The sequence below is a fragment of the Rhododendron vialii genome, chromosome 10a (assembly GCF_030253575.1).
Source record: "Rhododendron vialii isolate Sample 1 chromosome 10a, ASM3025357v1".
NCBI classification, from domain to species: domain Eukaryota; kingdom Viridiplantae; phylum Streptophyta; class Magnoliopsida; order Ericales; family Ericaceae; genus Rhododendron; species Rhododendron vialii.
This window is the reverse complement of record NC_080566.1, coordinates 13,655,044-13,671,285: the sequence shown is the minus strand read 5'-3', so window position 1 is coordinate 13,671,285 and position 16,242 is coordinate 13,655,044. Positions and strand designations below refer to the sequence as shown.

Sequence of the window (16,242 nt, the reverse complement as noted above, 5' to 3'; positions counted from 1 at the left end):
TGTAGTTGCTTGGTCCTTTTGAGAACCTTCTCCACTTAATGAAAATGACACTACTTTAGTTGGGAGCAAGGTCAAATATCACCTCGAGACTATTAGAGCATTGCGACTTGGAGGTTTGAGCCCAAGACATCATCTCATGACTTGTGCACCAAAAGGTTAGGCCTGAGATCGATTTTGATCTTATATTGAGAGTGAACTACCTAGAATAATAACAATCCCTCATACCTTGATCTTATATTGAGAGTGAACTACTTAGAATAATAACAATCCCTCATACCAAGCCCTATAGGACTTGTACAAAGCCGGAAAGCCCCATACGACTTAAGATGGTGAAGGCCTCCCATGCTACTGATTGAGATCTCTAGCTGAAACCTTTGAAGCGGTTTCCCAGGTCGCACGACTCAGTCACCAGCATATGACTTGGGCCTACTACTCCCTGCAGACAAGGCTTCAACCTCTCTCTCTCTGTCTCCTTCAACCTCTCTTTCTCTCTCTCTCTCTCTCTCTCTCTCTCTCTCTCTCTCTCGCTGCGATTACCTCAACATTTTCCCCCTTGGACTTACTGGAGCATGAGTTTCATGTTCTTGTAATTCATAGAGGCATTTGGTGACTGCACTTACCAGATCTGTTAGATTGCCCAACGCAACCCTCAACGTATATCCTAGTTTGCATGCATCCACATAAGAGCATCTCCATGACCATGAGCCCTTTCAAGACCTTATTTAGTGTACGTACACCAAATGGTGTATCCATAGTTTTTTTTTTTGATAGGCATGGTGTATCCATAGTTAGAGGCGGTAAGAAGTAAGAAGAAAGATGAGAATAATTTGAAATTATACCTACAACCACCGAAAGTACATTTTGAACCCCAAATCTTACACAAGTTAACTAGAATCACAATACATACAAACTTGGAAAACAAATATATAGTGTTGATCTACTCAGGCATGCTAGCTTTGACTTAGCTTGTAGGATTACACTACTTGCTTTTGATATTTGCTAAAAAGTCAAAAGTAACAAAAAGTTACAGTCGCGGATCAAAAAAAAAAAAACCGAAAGTTACAGTCTTACAGAACAGAGAGCTAGGGAAATGATCAGATCTTGGGGCATTTTGCTTTTATTCATTTATTTCTCTCTCTCTCTCTCTCTAAGGGCACTTGGAGGTGTCCTTGGAGTTGCGCAAGCCTCCGTAGCAAGGGCACTCTGACTTGTTTCCGGACGTACCCGGAGGCACACATTTGCATATTTGGCAACAAATCCCGCAGTAATCCAGGCAACGCTTTTTCTCTCCAGCCAAGGCGCACCTGTCCTGGCACTTGGAATTGCAAGGATAACCTATACCCAAACAATAATTAATCAATCAGAAAAAACACACATAAAAAATCACTCATGTTAATTGTGGAGGGAATTGATTCTCTTTGGTAACTGTATGAGCTAGATAGTTTAAAAACGGAGGAATGCTGCCTACGGTACAGATTTTGATATGGATTTATTTGGAACCGTCCGATACGTGAGGGCTCTGTATTATTATGTGAAATCCACGTGCAACGGACATGTCTGGACATATGTATGCACAACCCTTCTAGAGAAACCAAACCCTTTCAAAAACAAGCTAGCTTTATAGGTCATACATAAACATAGACACTGTAGTGATTTTTAAAAACAAGTGTGAATTTCAGTGGAGAAATTCCATGCACTACATTAAATGATCACCCATTTCATAGTTCATACTAACCAATCTGTGACTTGTATTATCTTAACATATAAATGTACGTTGAGAGAGAGAGAGAGAGAGAGAGAGAGAGAGAGAGATGCACTTGTATCAGCCTGAGCCGCGGTGGTTCTGAGGAGAGATGAGGTAAGAAGAAGCGAAACAATCAGCAGAGTTGCAGAAACGGGCTTCATATTTCGAGATAAGAGAGTAGCTAGAAAGGACTGTTGTTTGTATAATAGCGAAGGTCGAAGTGAACTACTAGATAGGAGTGGGAGATTTTGTTGGACTGATATTCAAGGTGGTAATGGATTCTTTGGGGGGCTTAATTTACGTGGGTATTTATAGGCTATATAGTATCTCGTACGTTGGAGTTTTCAAAGTACTAGTTAGGAGACAGGAGTAGTATAAAATAATACTAAACAACTATACATAAAACACAGGTCACTCGTAAGTAACATATATACACATAAGGGTGGATCCCATAAACACGAACTATGTCTTCTTTGGAAAAAAAAAGGAAGAAAAAACCTAGCTTGGACCAATTTTTTTTTATTTGGTTGGCGAAAGTAACAATTTATTAGGGATAAGGAAAGGGATTTCAACCAAAAGTTGAAAGATACAGCCGGAGGGACAAAGTCCACGACAATGTGAGAGAATGGTGTAGAGAGGTCTTCCCGAACAAAAGGAAATACGCCCGTGGAAGAATGTTTGACACCACGCAAGGGTGCATCATAGAAGATAACCCCGACCACGTACGAGACACATAGCCAGGTCGGTAGCACCACATGAGAGTGCATAAGGCCGAACATGATACATGATCGATTATAATGTGTAACATTGCTTGGCGCGACAGCCGAAGTGCCAAACCCACTGTAGGCATGTAAAAATTTTAACCTATCACAAATCGCCATGTGTTGCTAGGGCATACAAATTGGCCAATGAAATGTCGCCAAGTGCCTATAAGTCAAAATTTCATGGATGGGCCAATCAAGTGATGCCAAGTGTCCGTGGTAAAAAATCAGAGACATGTAAACGGACCAATCAAATAGTGCCACATGTCAAAATGACACAATTATTATTTTATCAAGTCCGGCTAGTCAAATTAGGCTACTTGGTGAATAATAATATATCTCTTTATATATAATTACCTTTTTCTAAAATAAAAGGAAAAGAAAAGGTAATTATCAAATAATTATTATTCATTTTTAATAAAGGAAATAATTAAAGGGATTAATATGGAAGGTTAGGGTTGGAGTCTCCATCCCACATCCTTATAAATAGAGGTGCTTCTTTTCATATTTTTCCAATCTACACATTGAAGCATACAAGCTCCAGAGTTCTGAAGATCAAAGCCCTCAAACCTTCAGAATTCTTCAAATGTGCATCCAACAAGAAGGTCCTTCAAATCAAAACTTCAAAGCTTCGAAGAACATTCAAGTCAAGTTCACATCAAATAAGAAGGTTCTCCAGATCAAAGTTTCGAAAAACATTAAGTCAAATCTCCAAGCTTCCGGAGTTCTGAAAACCACAGCTGCGAAGGCCCTTCAGAATCTTTCAAGTCCACATCAAGCCAGACGCTCTTCAGTTCAAAGCATCGATCCAAGTCCTGAAGAATGTTCAAGCCAAGTCCACAAATCATTAGTCTCCTTCAACCAAATTGAAGAAGATCTCAAATACCGATTTGAGACCAAGCTCTAAAGCTCTCAAATCAACATCTGCAAATCCGCATCTCCTTTAACCAAATCGAAGAAGACCTCAAATACCGACTTGAGAAGAAGCTCCAAAGCCTTCAAGTCAATATCCACAAATCCGTCATCTTTTTCACCTAAATTGGAGAAGGAGAAGGTTGAGAAGATCAAGCAATTCAACTTGAGAAGAAGCTTCAAAACCTTCAAGTCAAAGCCTGTCAAATTCGCCGTCATCTTAGCAAAGACCGCAGAAGATATCGCCGTTCAAATCGAGATTAAGCTGTCGAGCCCTCATTTCAACAACCGAAGAGAAGAATCAGAGGATTAATTTTCTTTGAAAATTGTATCAGAGATTGTCACCCTAAATTTCTCAAATTAATAAAATTAACTTATTTAGCATCTTTCCGTCTTTTTTGTAGACTCGAATTTTGCGTGATACACCCACCAGCCATGAGACACTTGCCAACAAAGACTAGACTAAAAGAGTGGCAACCTATATAATTGAGAGATAATATAACAATTACTCCCTCCATCTCTTTCTAAGTATTAAATTTCCATAAATTCATCTTTTTATGAAGACATCATCATTAGACTTTAGAAATTTGAACTTTGTATTATTGCTTGATACGAAGGCACCGATTAAAAGATCTCAATGAGATCTATCAAACAATATCCATATTGATAGGATCATTATTTGCTTAAACACATAATTTTTTAGCTTGAAATTACCTTCTGTTTACGCCCGTTTTTGGCATCCAGTCCTGGGCAAGAGTTGAAAGGCCATTTAATTATCTTTTAATTAAATTGGGCCAAAAAACAGAGATGTATTGAGTTAAAATTAATGGGCCAAGACATGGATAATTGGGCCTAATTAATTTTAGTTCGATTTGGGTTTGAGTTTGAGAGTCGTGGGTCTATTTGCAAAAAGAATTCAGTCGGCCCATGACTTATTTAAATTCGATAGGTGTTTTTATGGGTTGAATAAATTAGAAGGCCATTTAATTTGATTAAGTGGCCTATTACCCAGGTGACCTATAAAAAGTGGAAATGTTGTTGCCTGGCAAGAAGCCATTTGACCGAGTCAAATGGCTGGTAGTTTTGGCAACCCACGGAAAAAGGGATGACATGGCCAATGGTTTGTCAACTACCCGTACAAATAGAGAGTAGAGGAGAAATACATGGCCCATTATTCTCTCAACTGCCCATGATCAAAAATTAACATATGGGTAATTAGTTTTTCACTTCTAGCAAACCTCCCACGATGGAAAAAGCACATGTGCATACATCCCACAACCGTTGCATCATGGAGAGAGAATCGGGAGACATGGGACATGTGTCATCACGAGAAGAGGACAACAAGCTCCTTGCATGCAGAAAATTCGAAGACTTTTGGCCTATAAATACTAGAAGACAAGAAGAAAAAAGGGTTCCCACACCAATCAAGCTCAACGCTTAAAAAACCAAAGCCTTCCCAGTGAAGCAATTATCTCACTTCTCTCTCATTTACTCAATTACTTCACCAAGTAGTTCGAGTTTTCTATCTCTCTTGTACTCCAACTTTATTATTACAACATAATAAAGTTATTCATATCTCTCTTGTATCCCCGACCTTATTATCACGATATAATAAAGTCATTCTACATTGCTACTTCTTTTCCTACACGGTTAGGAAATTATTAAGTCCTCGCTCGTAGAGGCAAAACCACGAACCAACACTACAATCCAGCCCTTAGGTTTGCAGCACTATCGCCCTTACGGTGAAGAAGTCAGAAAAAGGACGCTCAACCATTTACGTTAGACGCGACAAGTCTTGGCACGCCCGCTCAGTCCTTGAGCCATTTCGGAGCCGAACACCTTCTTAAAAAATAAATACATAATTTGCTTTCTAGAACGGGGCTCTAGTTGTTGAGGCGACAAGTTATATAAATTCAATAAGTCTAGAAATACTCTTACCAACTACTCTTCGATCACCCGTCTCTCGCATATGTGTATGACTCATTAATCGTGGGGCTAATATATATGTAAATAGCATGTACACCAGCTTAGTTAAAAGAGTATTTTAGGTATTTTAGCTAGCAAAAATCCAAAATGTGCACTGCACCAGCCTAGGTAAAAAGAGAGCCATTTTCCATTTTTTAAAAATGCTCAGTACTTATAGAGAGATACTATTCACCAGGTATCCATTAAAATACTATTTATTTTCTCTCTCCTCCCTTCCCCTCCCTCATTTTCTCTGGTCCTTTCCTCGTTGCAGTACACCCCCCTCATTTTTCCTTGTCGATGCACTGCAACTCCCTCATATACACACTTAACTACACTCCTCTCTCTCTCTCTTGAACTCAGAATGGACAACTAGAACCAGGTCCTTCTTCCGCTGCCCAAAGGAGATTGAGAAGACCGAGAGCGTCCCTGACAATTGCGCTGGAGACAGGCGGCGGGTTTGAGGAGGAGCTGTCGTCGATCGGGTCGTGTTGGTGGGATTTGGGATTTAGGTCTTTGAGTTCGGAGTTCGGTTCTGATTCTCGTTGAACGGTTCTTATTCTTGTCGATCGGTTCTAACTGTTGTTGATCGAGTTTGGTGGTGAGGATCTGGTTGTTGTGGATTGAGGATTGACGACGGTGGTGGCGTTGGCGGTGGTTGAGGATCTCGGAGGAGGAGTATTATATCTTATTTAATGGGAATAGAGAAAATAGTAGAGAGACTGGTGTAGTATGAGAGAAAATAAGAATATGTAAAGTAAAAAAGGTACTTTTTAGCTAGGTATTTCATCTATTGTTGATGTACATGCTCTAAGTAGTTGGAGAATAGTCCGTAAGAATATGGAAAATGATTTTGCCAAACCATTTTTTGATAATGCCACACCCTGCAAGTATATTTTTGCATCAAAAAATACACTTATAAGATGTGACATTATAAAAAAAGGTGTGACAAAATCACTACCCAAAAATATATAACATTGTTAAATAAATAAATTTAAAAGTTACAGATGATTGGACGGTGTCTAGAAAGTAACACCCCACGTGGTAATCATGAAAATAAGTGCATACAAATACTACTATATACGACAAGTACATGTCTTCAGCTTTATCGGTACAGAATGTAACTAGTAGTAGTAATTTATTAACTTGTCTGGGATGTGGCGGTGGGAAGTACTACTACTAGTATGGACGGTGTGGCTTTGTTGTCTAGATCGGACCCCCCAGTTTGCCTACTAGAGGAAACTGATTGATCGATCGTTGGAGGACATTTCTGACCGTAAAACATCGACGGCCACATCGATTGATATTAATAGTTCAGATTTTAAAAAAATTATTTTCCGGACAAATAGTTTCTCCCTGGCCAAGAAAAAACTTTCAACATAATCCAACTTTCCAAAATGCTATTGCTCTCTGCTGCAGAGAGAGAGAGAGAGAGAGAGAGAGAGAGAGAGAGAGAGAGAGAGAGAGAGAGAGTCATTTAATTACCTTTTCTAGTTCCTCAATCAGTCATAATGTTCACCCACACCATTACTACAACGGGAAATTATTCCAAAACCATGTGGTAATTTTTTTTTTTTGGTCGGTCCGACAACCTCGGTGACTGGGAACAAGAATGTAGGGATAATGAAAAGGGAGAGTCAAAGGATCTAAGGGGTCGGTTCGTTTTCAATTATTTTATTCCTTAAAATGTTTTTACGTAGGTCTTATAAACGAGGCAAAGAGCTGATTGTTCATGTTTGGTTGGAACAATCACAAGGAAAATGAAACCAAAACTTCATGCTACCAAACTAGAGCTACGAGCAACGAGAATACGCAAGTATCAATATTATCATGTTTTAAACCGGCGCTTATGGCACCAAGCGCCGAAGCGGATGTTTTGACGTGTTCGTTAAGCTAGAAAAGGTCGTGACTTTCTTTGTTATGCAAGGAGAACTTTGTGAGAGAACAATTTGCAGCATATATAGTCATGGGAAAACACAAAACCAATTACAATTCACATGCCAATAACAAGGAATTGGCCAAGTGGTCTAGGCCTGAGATTAGAGATTTGTTCCTCTATTGTCTCAGGTTTAAAACCTCCACTTATGATTTTGTCCCAATTTTATCGGAGCTGCTAGTGAAAGTTAGAGTTTGTCCCCTAGTGAATAGTCAACTTGGAATCACTTGGATGTATGCGTGTGCTGGCCTAGACCATGGATTTAAATATCGGTTGTTACATAGCGGTAAACCTTGATACATCGTTTCTACAAAAAATTCATACCTGTATTAACTGGTTCCTAAATACATATCGGTTTGTACGCAATTTTTTGCCTACTTCACAGCCGCTACTCCAATACCTGCATTGTCGCCAAAAATATTCAACACTCCGCTACCGCTATTAAAACCTTGGCCCATACACCCTGAGCTATCCAAACTAACATTCATATGCTGGATGTGCATGAAATGGTCAAAGCACAAGCAACAGGCATAAGTAAAGAAAGTTTACTAGTATATCATACATTCAGGACAAAACCAGGAAAACTTTATTGATTATGTATCTTGCTCAAACCCGAATTCTACCACAAACCTAAGTAACCCCAGCTTTCAATATCCTAAAACTTCACCTTGCCTCAACCTGCTTACGGACACGACTCTAGACGGGGATTGAATGATTTTTCCTCTAGACAGACCTAGAAGGAAGAAATAACCATGGTGACAACATTTTCAATCGGTTCACATAACTAGAGCAAAACCCACGATGTTAACACTTGCCACGAAGTGAATGTATATATACGAGGAGTGATACTTGAATTATGGTTTGCTAATATATTAATTGTTCAGGGATTTACCGTTACGAGGTTTAAAATCTCCAGCAGTCGTCGTATCACTGAGGAATGCGTGCATATATACGACAACCGTTAAAGAAGCATCTACATCTTAAAAATATGCATGACAATCCTCATCTGCACCTCTTTTGGAAACAGTAGCGAGACGAGACAAAATAGTACACAAACATGTAACTACCAAAAAAAAAAACAAACACTTCAAAGCTTTCATAATGACCTATATTAGAGATTGAGAAATATTATGTATCCAACTCTTATCTTTTATAAATATTATTGCTTATAATGGTTTGTAATTAGGGCGTCACAAAATTAATCACATTTATTAACTAACACAACGTCGGCTAACTGATCCACATATGCATAGATTTGGAGACGTATAATTCCAGAGATATATAATTAAGTGAACACATTAAAACGATACATACATTAACCTCCCAGACGAGAGGAACGCGCGAGAGAATATTCTTTTATGCCATGGCAGGATGCGAGCAAATTGACCTTGATGATTTCTGACTTTGAGCTGGGATGCACAGAGGTTGCTAAGACTGCCATTTGAAAGTGTCTAAAAGGATCACCCCTTAAGGATTGCACAAACATTGAGGTTCTTGAGCTCCTGTCCTCCAAACAAACGTCCCTAAGGCGCCTTCCGGTTTGAGCACAGCAAATACGAACAACAGATTCATCAGAACTCCCACTGATGATGTAGTCCCTTCCATTCAGGTAATATGACCGAGTGTAGTTGTGGGAACTTCCGGTTGGAGGTATCTCAAACTTTGTGTGAAGGCTCCCATCCACTGCCATAAGTTGCTTAACCTGGTAGCCTTCGCTGTCAGCCTCAGTTTTGTAGCATCAAACCACACCATTTTATTTAAAAATGCACTGCATATATAACAGAATATCTAGCTAGAGACTCCTGTATTTGAGAGTTTACAGAGGTTGGAGACCTTGTTGCCTCTAAAGGCCCTTTGCATTCCCGAACCCGAGCATAACCAGGTCAATCCAACACAAATTCTTTAACAACAATGCTAGTATAAAAGTATTAATAAGCCTCAATTGGAAAAAAAACCTCAATCAAAGGCAGTGCCCAGTCAAAGTCCAAAATAAATGCAAGTTTAGTTAGTAATTGTGCAACTAAACTGCAAGAAGAGTAATACTTAAAAGCTAAGAAGCACAGACATGGGAACATATATGGGCATGTGACATGACAACTCTGGATTAGTGGGGATACAGACATGTCGGGGACATGGAAAGAAATAAAAAAATACCCACTCCGTCCCTTTTTAAGTGTCCACTCCAGCTTCGTAATTCCAACTTACTGAGGAAACATCATCGTTACACATTTCATATTAACTTTTACCTCTACTTTCCAAAATTATCCTCCACTTTTACCCATTAACTTTTCAAAATGGAAACTTATTCAAGGATAGCCCAAAATCGAATACTGAACTCTTATTTGGGGACGGAGGGAACATACAGATTGCCACATAATCGTGATTACTTTGATGGAATCTCCGTTTAATTGAAATACCTCATTATCCACAGCTGACACAAGCACGTGATGGTCATCGGGAGAGAAGCAAGCCATTACATTCCCTCTTGAGCTTGAAACTGTATAGCAAGGTCGTATTGGATTCTGCCGACAGTCCCACATCTTGACGTCAAGGTCAAAGGATGAAGTAACAAATATGGAAGGAGAATGGTGAGCGAATTTAGCCACATTAATGGGTCCTTGATGCATATCTTTGAATAACTGTAAGCATTTGCCGCTGTTAATGTCATAAATCGCCACATGTTTGGCGTAACCGCTTGCAATAAACTGATCATCCGTCGCATTGACATGAACAGATGTCAGCTGCTCAAAATTGCCAACGGTAACATTACAGGGACTAGCATAGCCATCGGCAATATTCGGTAGCAGATCATTCACGTCGTATAACCTCAAGGCACCATTATCTGAACCAGCAAGGAACTGATTATTCAATGCAAAAGGGAGCAGATATTAGCAGGTACCCCATAAAGAAGATCAAAAGGTTCTTCTACCACATTACATTGAGTTACCAAAAAGTAGGAAAAACATTATACATCACATTGGCTTCGAAATACAGTGACTTAAGCAGCCTAAAAATTACTAGTTCTTTTGGGAATTGGGATAACAAGATTTTGCTAAAACAACAAAACATCTAGAGATGGTTGGCATACCTTTGATGGATACGTCTTAAGCCAACATAAGCCCAGAACACTGTTTGTAGAGCCAAGGGAAGGGACATAACCAATAATATGCCCGTTTTCATGGTTGATAACGATTATTTCCCCATCCAGAGTTCCAAAAACCATGAGACTAGAGTTTGATGGATGATACTCAAACTGCCTTGGCCGAAGGCTCTTACCTTCTTCTTTGGAAATAGGGCAGATATTGGATACTGGATGTAAGAGTGGCCATCCTGAACACCCAAGTTTGGCTGCACAAAGAGACCTGGAGTAGAAATATGGACTATTTCCATAGGAAAATGACTGCCTTGGCCTGGATGAGTATCGATTGCGGCTTGTACTCGCCCCAGTTTCACGCATATGTAAAATGCTGACAACACTCTCTTTGTGCTGTCTTTTATATGGTAATAACTCATAACATTCTGAAAATTTTGCCTTCGCCGTTTCCCTTTCCAGCTCCCTGATTGGCCAGTTATCTAAAACGGCCAAGCGAGGCAATGAGATAATCATGTACACCCTATAATGTTTCTCGAAGCAGATAGGCGAAGGATGATGTGAAACATACTTCCTGAATGTGGTACAGGCATCCTCTGTGCTGCAATTAAGTGCACTAGCAGGAGACTTATTTCCATCTTGAACACACAATCCGCTAAGAGAAACCTGCCATACAGAGCAGAAAATTCTTTAGCATTAGATAGCTTATTGTGAAGTCACATATTACTTCTTCACATAAGAAACTTTGTTTTAACCTCAATTTGCAGATTAGATTTTCCATCCAAAACTGGAAGAAGATCAGATGAATGCTCCGGTGAGCCTGTTGTTTGAAGATGGCCTGAAAATTCAACTAAGCAATAATTGGATAACTCGTGATTCAGTCTTGCAAACCTAAACAAATATGGAGTAAAAAATAGAAAACAAGTACCAAAAGCTCCATATAAATCCCAAGTGAGAAAAGATAGCACATTAGCCATCAGGAATTCTAATGGGAACATTTTAGAAAGTCCTGATGTTGCTACAAATTTGTAGAACTTTTATGTTGCGTGCTCTGTGGGTATGCGTTGAATATTTCAAACAGGAAAAACTAATTTACATCAAAACCAAAGAAAGAAAAAGAATAAATGAAGTGCCACTGTACAAAATTCAATTACCTGAACCAGTTCTGTGACAAGGGAGCTGCAGATCCTCTGTTACACTGCATGATAGAGGGCAAGGCCCAGTGCCTTTGCAACACATACAATTTTGAAACCGGAGTTCCACCAATGAAGTTAGTTTTGACAAGGCAGCACTAGTCGTCCACAGATTAGTAACTCCGGTTTCACACATTGAAAGACACATCAGATTTGGTAGGCAAGCGAAAGAATCCTTCTGCAAACTAGTAAGAGAAGCACAAAAGTCCAGATTAAGGGTGTGTAAGTGCTTGAAGCTTCCTGATATGTTGAAGTCTCCCATCTGAGAAGACCTGAGGTTCAAAACATGGCAAGAAAAACCACCTTTGGAAGGATCCCTGAAGACATCCCAAATCAACAAAGAATTAAGTTTGCAGTATCAAGAAACCACCCATATAAACTGAAAGATTGGCAAGATTTTGCCGATTTTCAAGATTAATCCACGGGAACGAGGACCATTAGAACGAGTAGTTGATTATGTTATCAAAACAGTGGCACATACCGCAAGAAGTCATCCACAAGTGATATATCGAGGAGATCACCAATTCGAAGCTTCAAATTAATTGCATCCAACAAAGAAATGACAAAGTCTTTGCTTAAGGAGCAGTGTGATGCTTGAGTTATGTCATCTGCATCAATATCTGAGGAGTTGACTTCCACGAATACATCAACAAGTGGAGGGAAATCAGCATCCTTCAGGCAGTCCAATAAAATGGCCATATTGCATTTCTGTTGAGATGATTTCTGAATCTTTGCCTGAGTGAAGAGTTATTAAAAAAGTCAGTCATTGGAATAGATTTGTCAACCTCAACAGGGAATACCATCCAACCTTTCAAGAAGTCAGTAAACAGCCATATTCAAATTCGACTAATTCTATTAGAGGCAGGTTGGTCTCCTCCATCAAGGACCAGCTCCCCAATGTGCTGAGCATATATGTGTTACACATGTTCATATGTTAGGCCTGAGTGAAGCCCCGCCCCTCATGAAGGATAGGAAAGAGCTCATCTGTGAATATGAATATTGGCTCACAAAGTTTGAACTTGAAGCCTAATTTCCTTTATACCAAATGGTAAAGTGCCATTAAGTATAAGAAACAGCTAGGCTTCACTTGAACCATTTACGAGATGTAGCATGAGCACGGGATTTCTAAAGAAATGGAAACAAGGACACAATGGGGGACAACACAAAAATTAATAAAAAAGTAATTTTAAACCAGTGGAAACAAAGTTATATGTAGAAGCATGAACATCAATATGTATATACAAGCGTCATATATACATTACATTAACCCAAAATACTTGAAATAATACCAATTGACCCCAAACAAATTTTAAAAAATTGCATATTTGATCCTCTCTGTGACCCCCATACATGTCTTTCCATGTCCCCTTTGTGTCCCCCCATTTTCCCCTGGAAAAGCTTAACTAAATTTAATAGACACACCAAGTGGCATATCCCATACGTTTTTTACCGAGTCCTGGCATGTCGGACACAGATACGGCGACCTATAGAAGTATACGTGCTTCATAGACTACTCTCTCCGTCCCAAATTCTTTGTCCGGTCCGCAAAACGGAGTGTTAAAAATAATACAATTTTTTCAAGAAAAAATTCAAACTTTTTTCACAAATTAAAAATATTCATTGATATCTAGTAAGTTGTTGAAAAACTTTTGATTTTTTCTTGCAAAAATTGTATTATTTTTAACACTCCATTTTGCAGACCGGACAAAGAATTTGGGACGGAGAGAGTATTTAGTAGGTGAAGATTCACATTTCATTGTGTAAAGAACACATAGCCTGACATGATACTAACTCAACCATTTCAAATATTTGTTACTATGAAAATCGAAGTAGTCATGAGATGGTGAACCAAGTTAGACGTCGATCAATGTGTCATATAGGAGTCCACCCTAGGGGAAACAGCAATGGGTGGTGGGGAATGAAACCCCAAATGAGAACTGAACCCAGGTTATGAGCCTAGTAAGCAAACACCAAACCACTTTGTTGGCCCTTTTTTCTCAAGCTCAAATTTGTACTTGTGACTGCCTATTAAGTAACATTTTCACAATATGTTTACCACTTGGTTTGGGCGCTAGTTGACAATGATACCAAACACCCCCCCCCCCCCCCCCCCCCCCCAATGATCCTTCGACATTTCTATGAACTTGTCTTATCCGAACATGTCAGTGCTTCCTTGCAACTTGTTGACCCAAGACCACTTTAGTTGTTCAAGATTCAATGAGTAGTTGTCCTTCCCCATCATACGATGAGAGTATCAAATAGGAGGGAGGTAGAAAAAGAAACAAGTGAAGCAAAAAAATGTAAAGAGAAAGTAATCATTCATATCTGTGATCGTTTCGTTCTCCAGTATAGCTAGGATGAGTAAAACAGAATAATCAAACAACAAAGTAGGACCTCGTAAAACCACGATAAAATTTTTGAGTTCGGCTCCACTTCATGCCGCTTGCAAGAATCAAGATACCTACCAAACAAAATGAATGTGAAGACTTCACAGTGAAATGCAAATTAAGAACACATCAAGAGAAAATCGATTGCGATATCAAGTTTTATTCTACTATCGTGTAAGAAAGACAGAAATCAGTTAAAAAGAAAAAGCATTATAGTCATACTCCAAACCAATTTCTGTTTGTGCAAAAAAAGTACATAAGGTTTAAAGACTTGGAAAAAAAGTCTGGAGATTAATTAAGGAGAAAAATGAGAAGGAATCATTTTTAAACAGTTAGCTAAATGCTTTCATCACATCACCATCTCCTAGAAAGAGGGGCAAGAGCATCTCATATTGAATGGAAAAAGGAGGATCCTTTTGGTTTTGACTGTCTGCTACTTTTTCATGACATGTTCCCTTGTTCCAAAAGTTTGTGAAGTGTTAGATGCAGAGTGACAACTAAACCCGTAACTCTTCCAAGTTGCTAGAGCCTAAAAGTAACTTCACAATCTCAATTAGTACTTTTACATGTGGCTTATATCTTCTACTTGGGGAGATTTTTGTTCAACTGTTAAGATCTGCATGAATGGGCACAACATTGTGAAGTGTAAATCACACTGCATCTCACAAAGATGTTGACTTCATAGTAGACTTGCCTAGTAATTGCACATTGTGCTTTGGCAATGCAGCTTATCAGATATGCATATTTACATATTTACGAGGAACTCAAATTGCTTTCATCATTCATTTATTTGTAGAGAACACCGACAAAAGCACACACCCCGCCCCCCCCCAACCCCCCCCCCCATACTAGTTCTAGTTCTTAGAAGTAACCAAACCACCAACTTGAGTGACTCCAGCAAAATTCACTTCATAGCTTTCTTTTGATCAATTATGTCACCGGTGAATCACTGATCACGGAGTAGAATTCAGGGGAATTTCTTCACCATTCTAGCACCAATCCACTATAAGCCACCAGTTTTATATGATGGAACTGAACAAGCTGAAATTTAAGGTTTTGACATACCCAAAGAAGGTTTTGACCCTCACGGCTGATGGAAATCAAGAAATTGGACCAAGAGTCATTCTTTAGGGATAAGCTTATCCATCATAGGCTTATATTTTTCTTGGCCGGGGGGGGGGGGGGGGGGGGGGGGGTGGGGGGGGGGTGGGGGGTTTATCAGAGGCCGTTGTACCCATCTACATAGTGCTAATAAAGCCATTGATTATAGATTCCTACTGGATTAGTAGTGATTGGATGATTATGGCTACATCATCATGGTATTGCATATGCTATCCCACAAAGTATATCTTAGACATGTTTAATCCGAATCATAAATATATCTCCATTAATTATACACCGGATATGTGATCATATTGGATATATGGTCTTGATTCGCAAATCCGGTCACACGAACTGGCCCGAGGAATCATATCATTACAATGAAGCAACCATGTCCTAAGAAAAAAAAATCAGAAAATACAAATGGAAAAGACAACAAAAAAGAAAAGAAAAACAGAAGCATAGAGAGAGAGAAAAGGAGAGAGTGAGAAACCTGGTTTCTAAGGTGGAGAGAGAGGGGGACATTGTTGTGCTCCTTCAAATTTTTCTCAACTGTAGGCTAGCTGGAGTGTATAGCTAGCTGCAATGGGAAGACATGTACAATGATTGGGTTGAGCTTTGAATATACTAGTGTGTCGTGATTGGAGTGTATGGTATATAAGCGAAGTCACTGCTCTAAATAAAGGATAAATTGCACTGACATCTCCTGGATTCCTCCCAAATTGCAATGCCGCCCCACCTCTTCTCTAATATGGCACCGACCTTTCATGTCTGTTAACACCGTGTAATGACATATAGATTCACGGAAGATACACATGTTTCTTTCTCCCTCTCCAAACCCGCAGGAACGGCCAAAGGGCCAAAGGGTTTGTAGCCCAATGGTATTTCCTAATCGTCCCACAAGGAAGGTTAGGGTTCGAGCTTTGTCATGGACTTTTGTGGGTTCAGGGTTATGAATAGCCTATGAACCTTCCGTGCCCTCTAACCCCCGCTGTTATAAAACATGTGGCAAAAAAAAAAACCCGCAGGAACCACATGCATTTCCCCCCTCCCGTAGGGACGATAGCGAACAAGCTACTTCAGTTTGAGTTTGTACTAGCTCATTAAAGACTCTTTTAAAATCTGCTTATATATGAAATAAATTAAATTTAA

At 39.4% G+C, this 16,242-nt stretch overlaps 2 protein-coding genes and 1 long non-coding RNA gene across 5 annotated transcripts; all 3 read right to left on the bottom strand.

Annotated features, from left to right (window-relative positions):
* Positions 1 to 1,132: 1,132 nt before the first annotated feature.
* Positions 1,133 to 2,083, bottom strand: LOC131303866 (peamaclein-like). The gene is made up of 2 exons (XM_058330927.1): positions 1,818 to 2,083; positions 1,133 to 1,335 (listed from the first exon to the last, which is right to left on the bottom strand). Exons 1-2 carry the CDS (start codon positions 1,903 to 1,905, stop codon positions 1,148 to 1,150), a joined length of 276 nt encoding a protein of 91 aa, XP_058186910.1. The 5' UTR covers positions 1,906 to 2,083; the 3' UTR covers positions 1,133 to 1,147.
* Positions 2,084 to 8,444: 6,361 nt separating this feature from the next.
* On the bottom strand, positions 8,445 to 15,723 carry LOC131303864 (protein DWD HYPERSENSITIVE TO UV-B 1-like). 3 transcript variants are annotated; one of them, XM_058330924.1, is made up of 8 exons: positions 15,584 to 15,723; positions 13,997 to 14,063; positions 12,084 to 12,337; positions 11,564 to 11,919; positions 11,165 to 11,259; positions 10,407 to 11,075; positions 9,736 to 10,176; positions 8,445 to 9,020 (listed from the first exon to the last, which is right to left on the bottom strand). In XM_058330924.1, exons 1-8 carry the CDS (start codon positions 15,613 to 15,615, stop codon positions 8,634 to 8,636), a joined length of 2,301 nt encoding a protein of 766 aa, XP_058186907.1. In that variant the 5' UTR covers positions 15,616 to 15,723; the 3' UTR covers positions 8,445 to 8,633. The 3 variants fall into 3 exon arrangements, with proteins under 3 accessions (XP_058186907.1, XP_058186908.1, XP_058186909.1); XM_058330925.1 differs by having other exon boundaries at positions 11,165 to 11,247; XM_058330926.1 differs by lacking the exon at positions 13,997 to 14,063 and having other exon boundaries at positions 15,584 to 15,709.
* LOC131303865 (uncharacterized) lies at positions 9,134 to 9,718 on the bottom strand. Its single transcript, XR_009192235.1, has 2 exons — positions 9,597 to 9,718; positions 9,134 to 9,564 (listed from the first exon to the last, which is right to left on the bottom strand). It is a non-coding gene; the product is annotated as an uncharacterized LOC131303865 (long non-coding RNA).
* Positions 15,724 to 16,242: the final 519 nt, after the last annotated feature.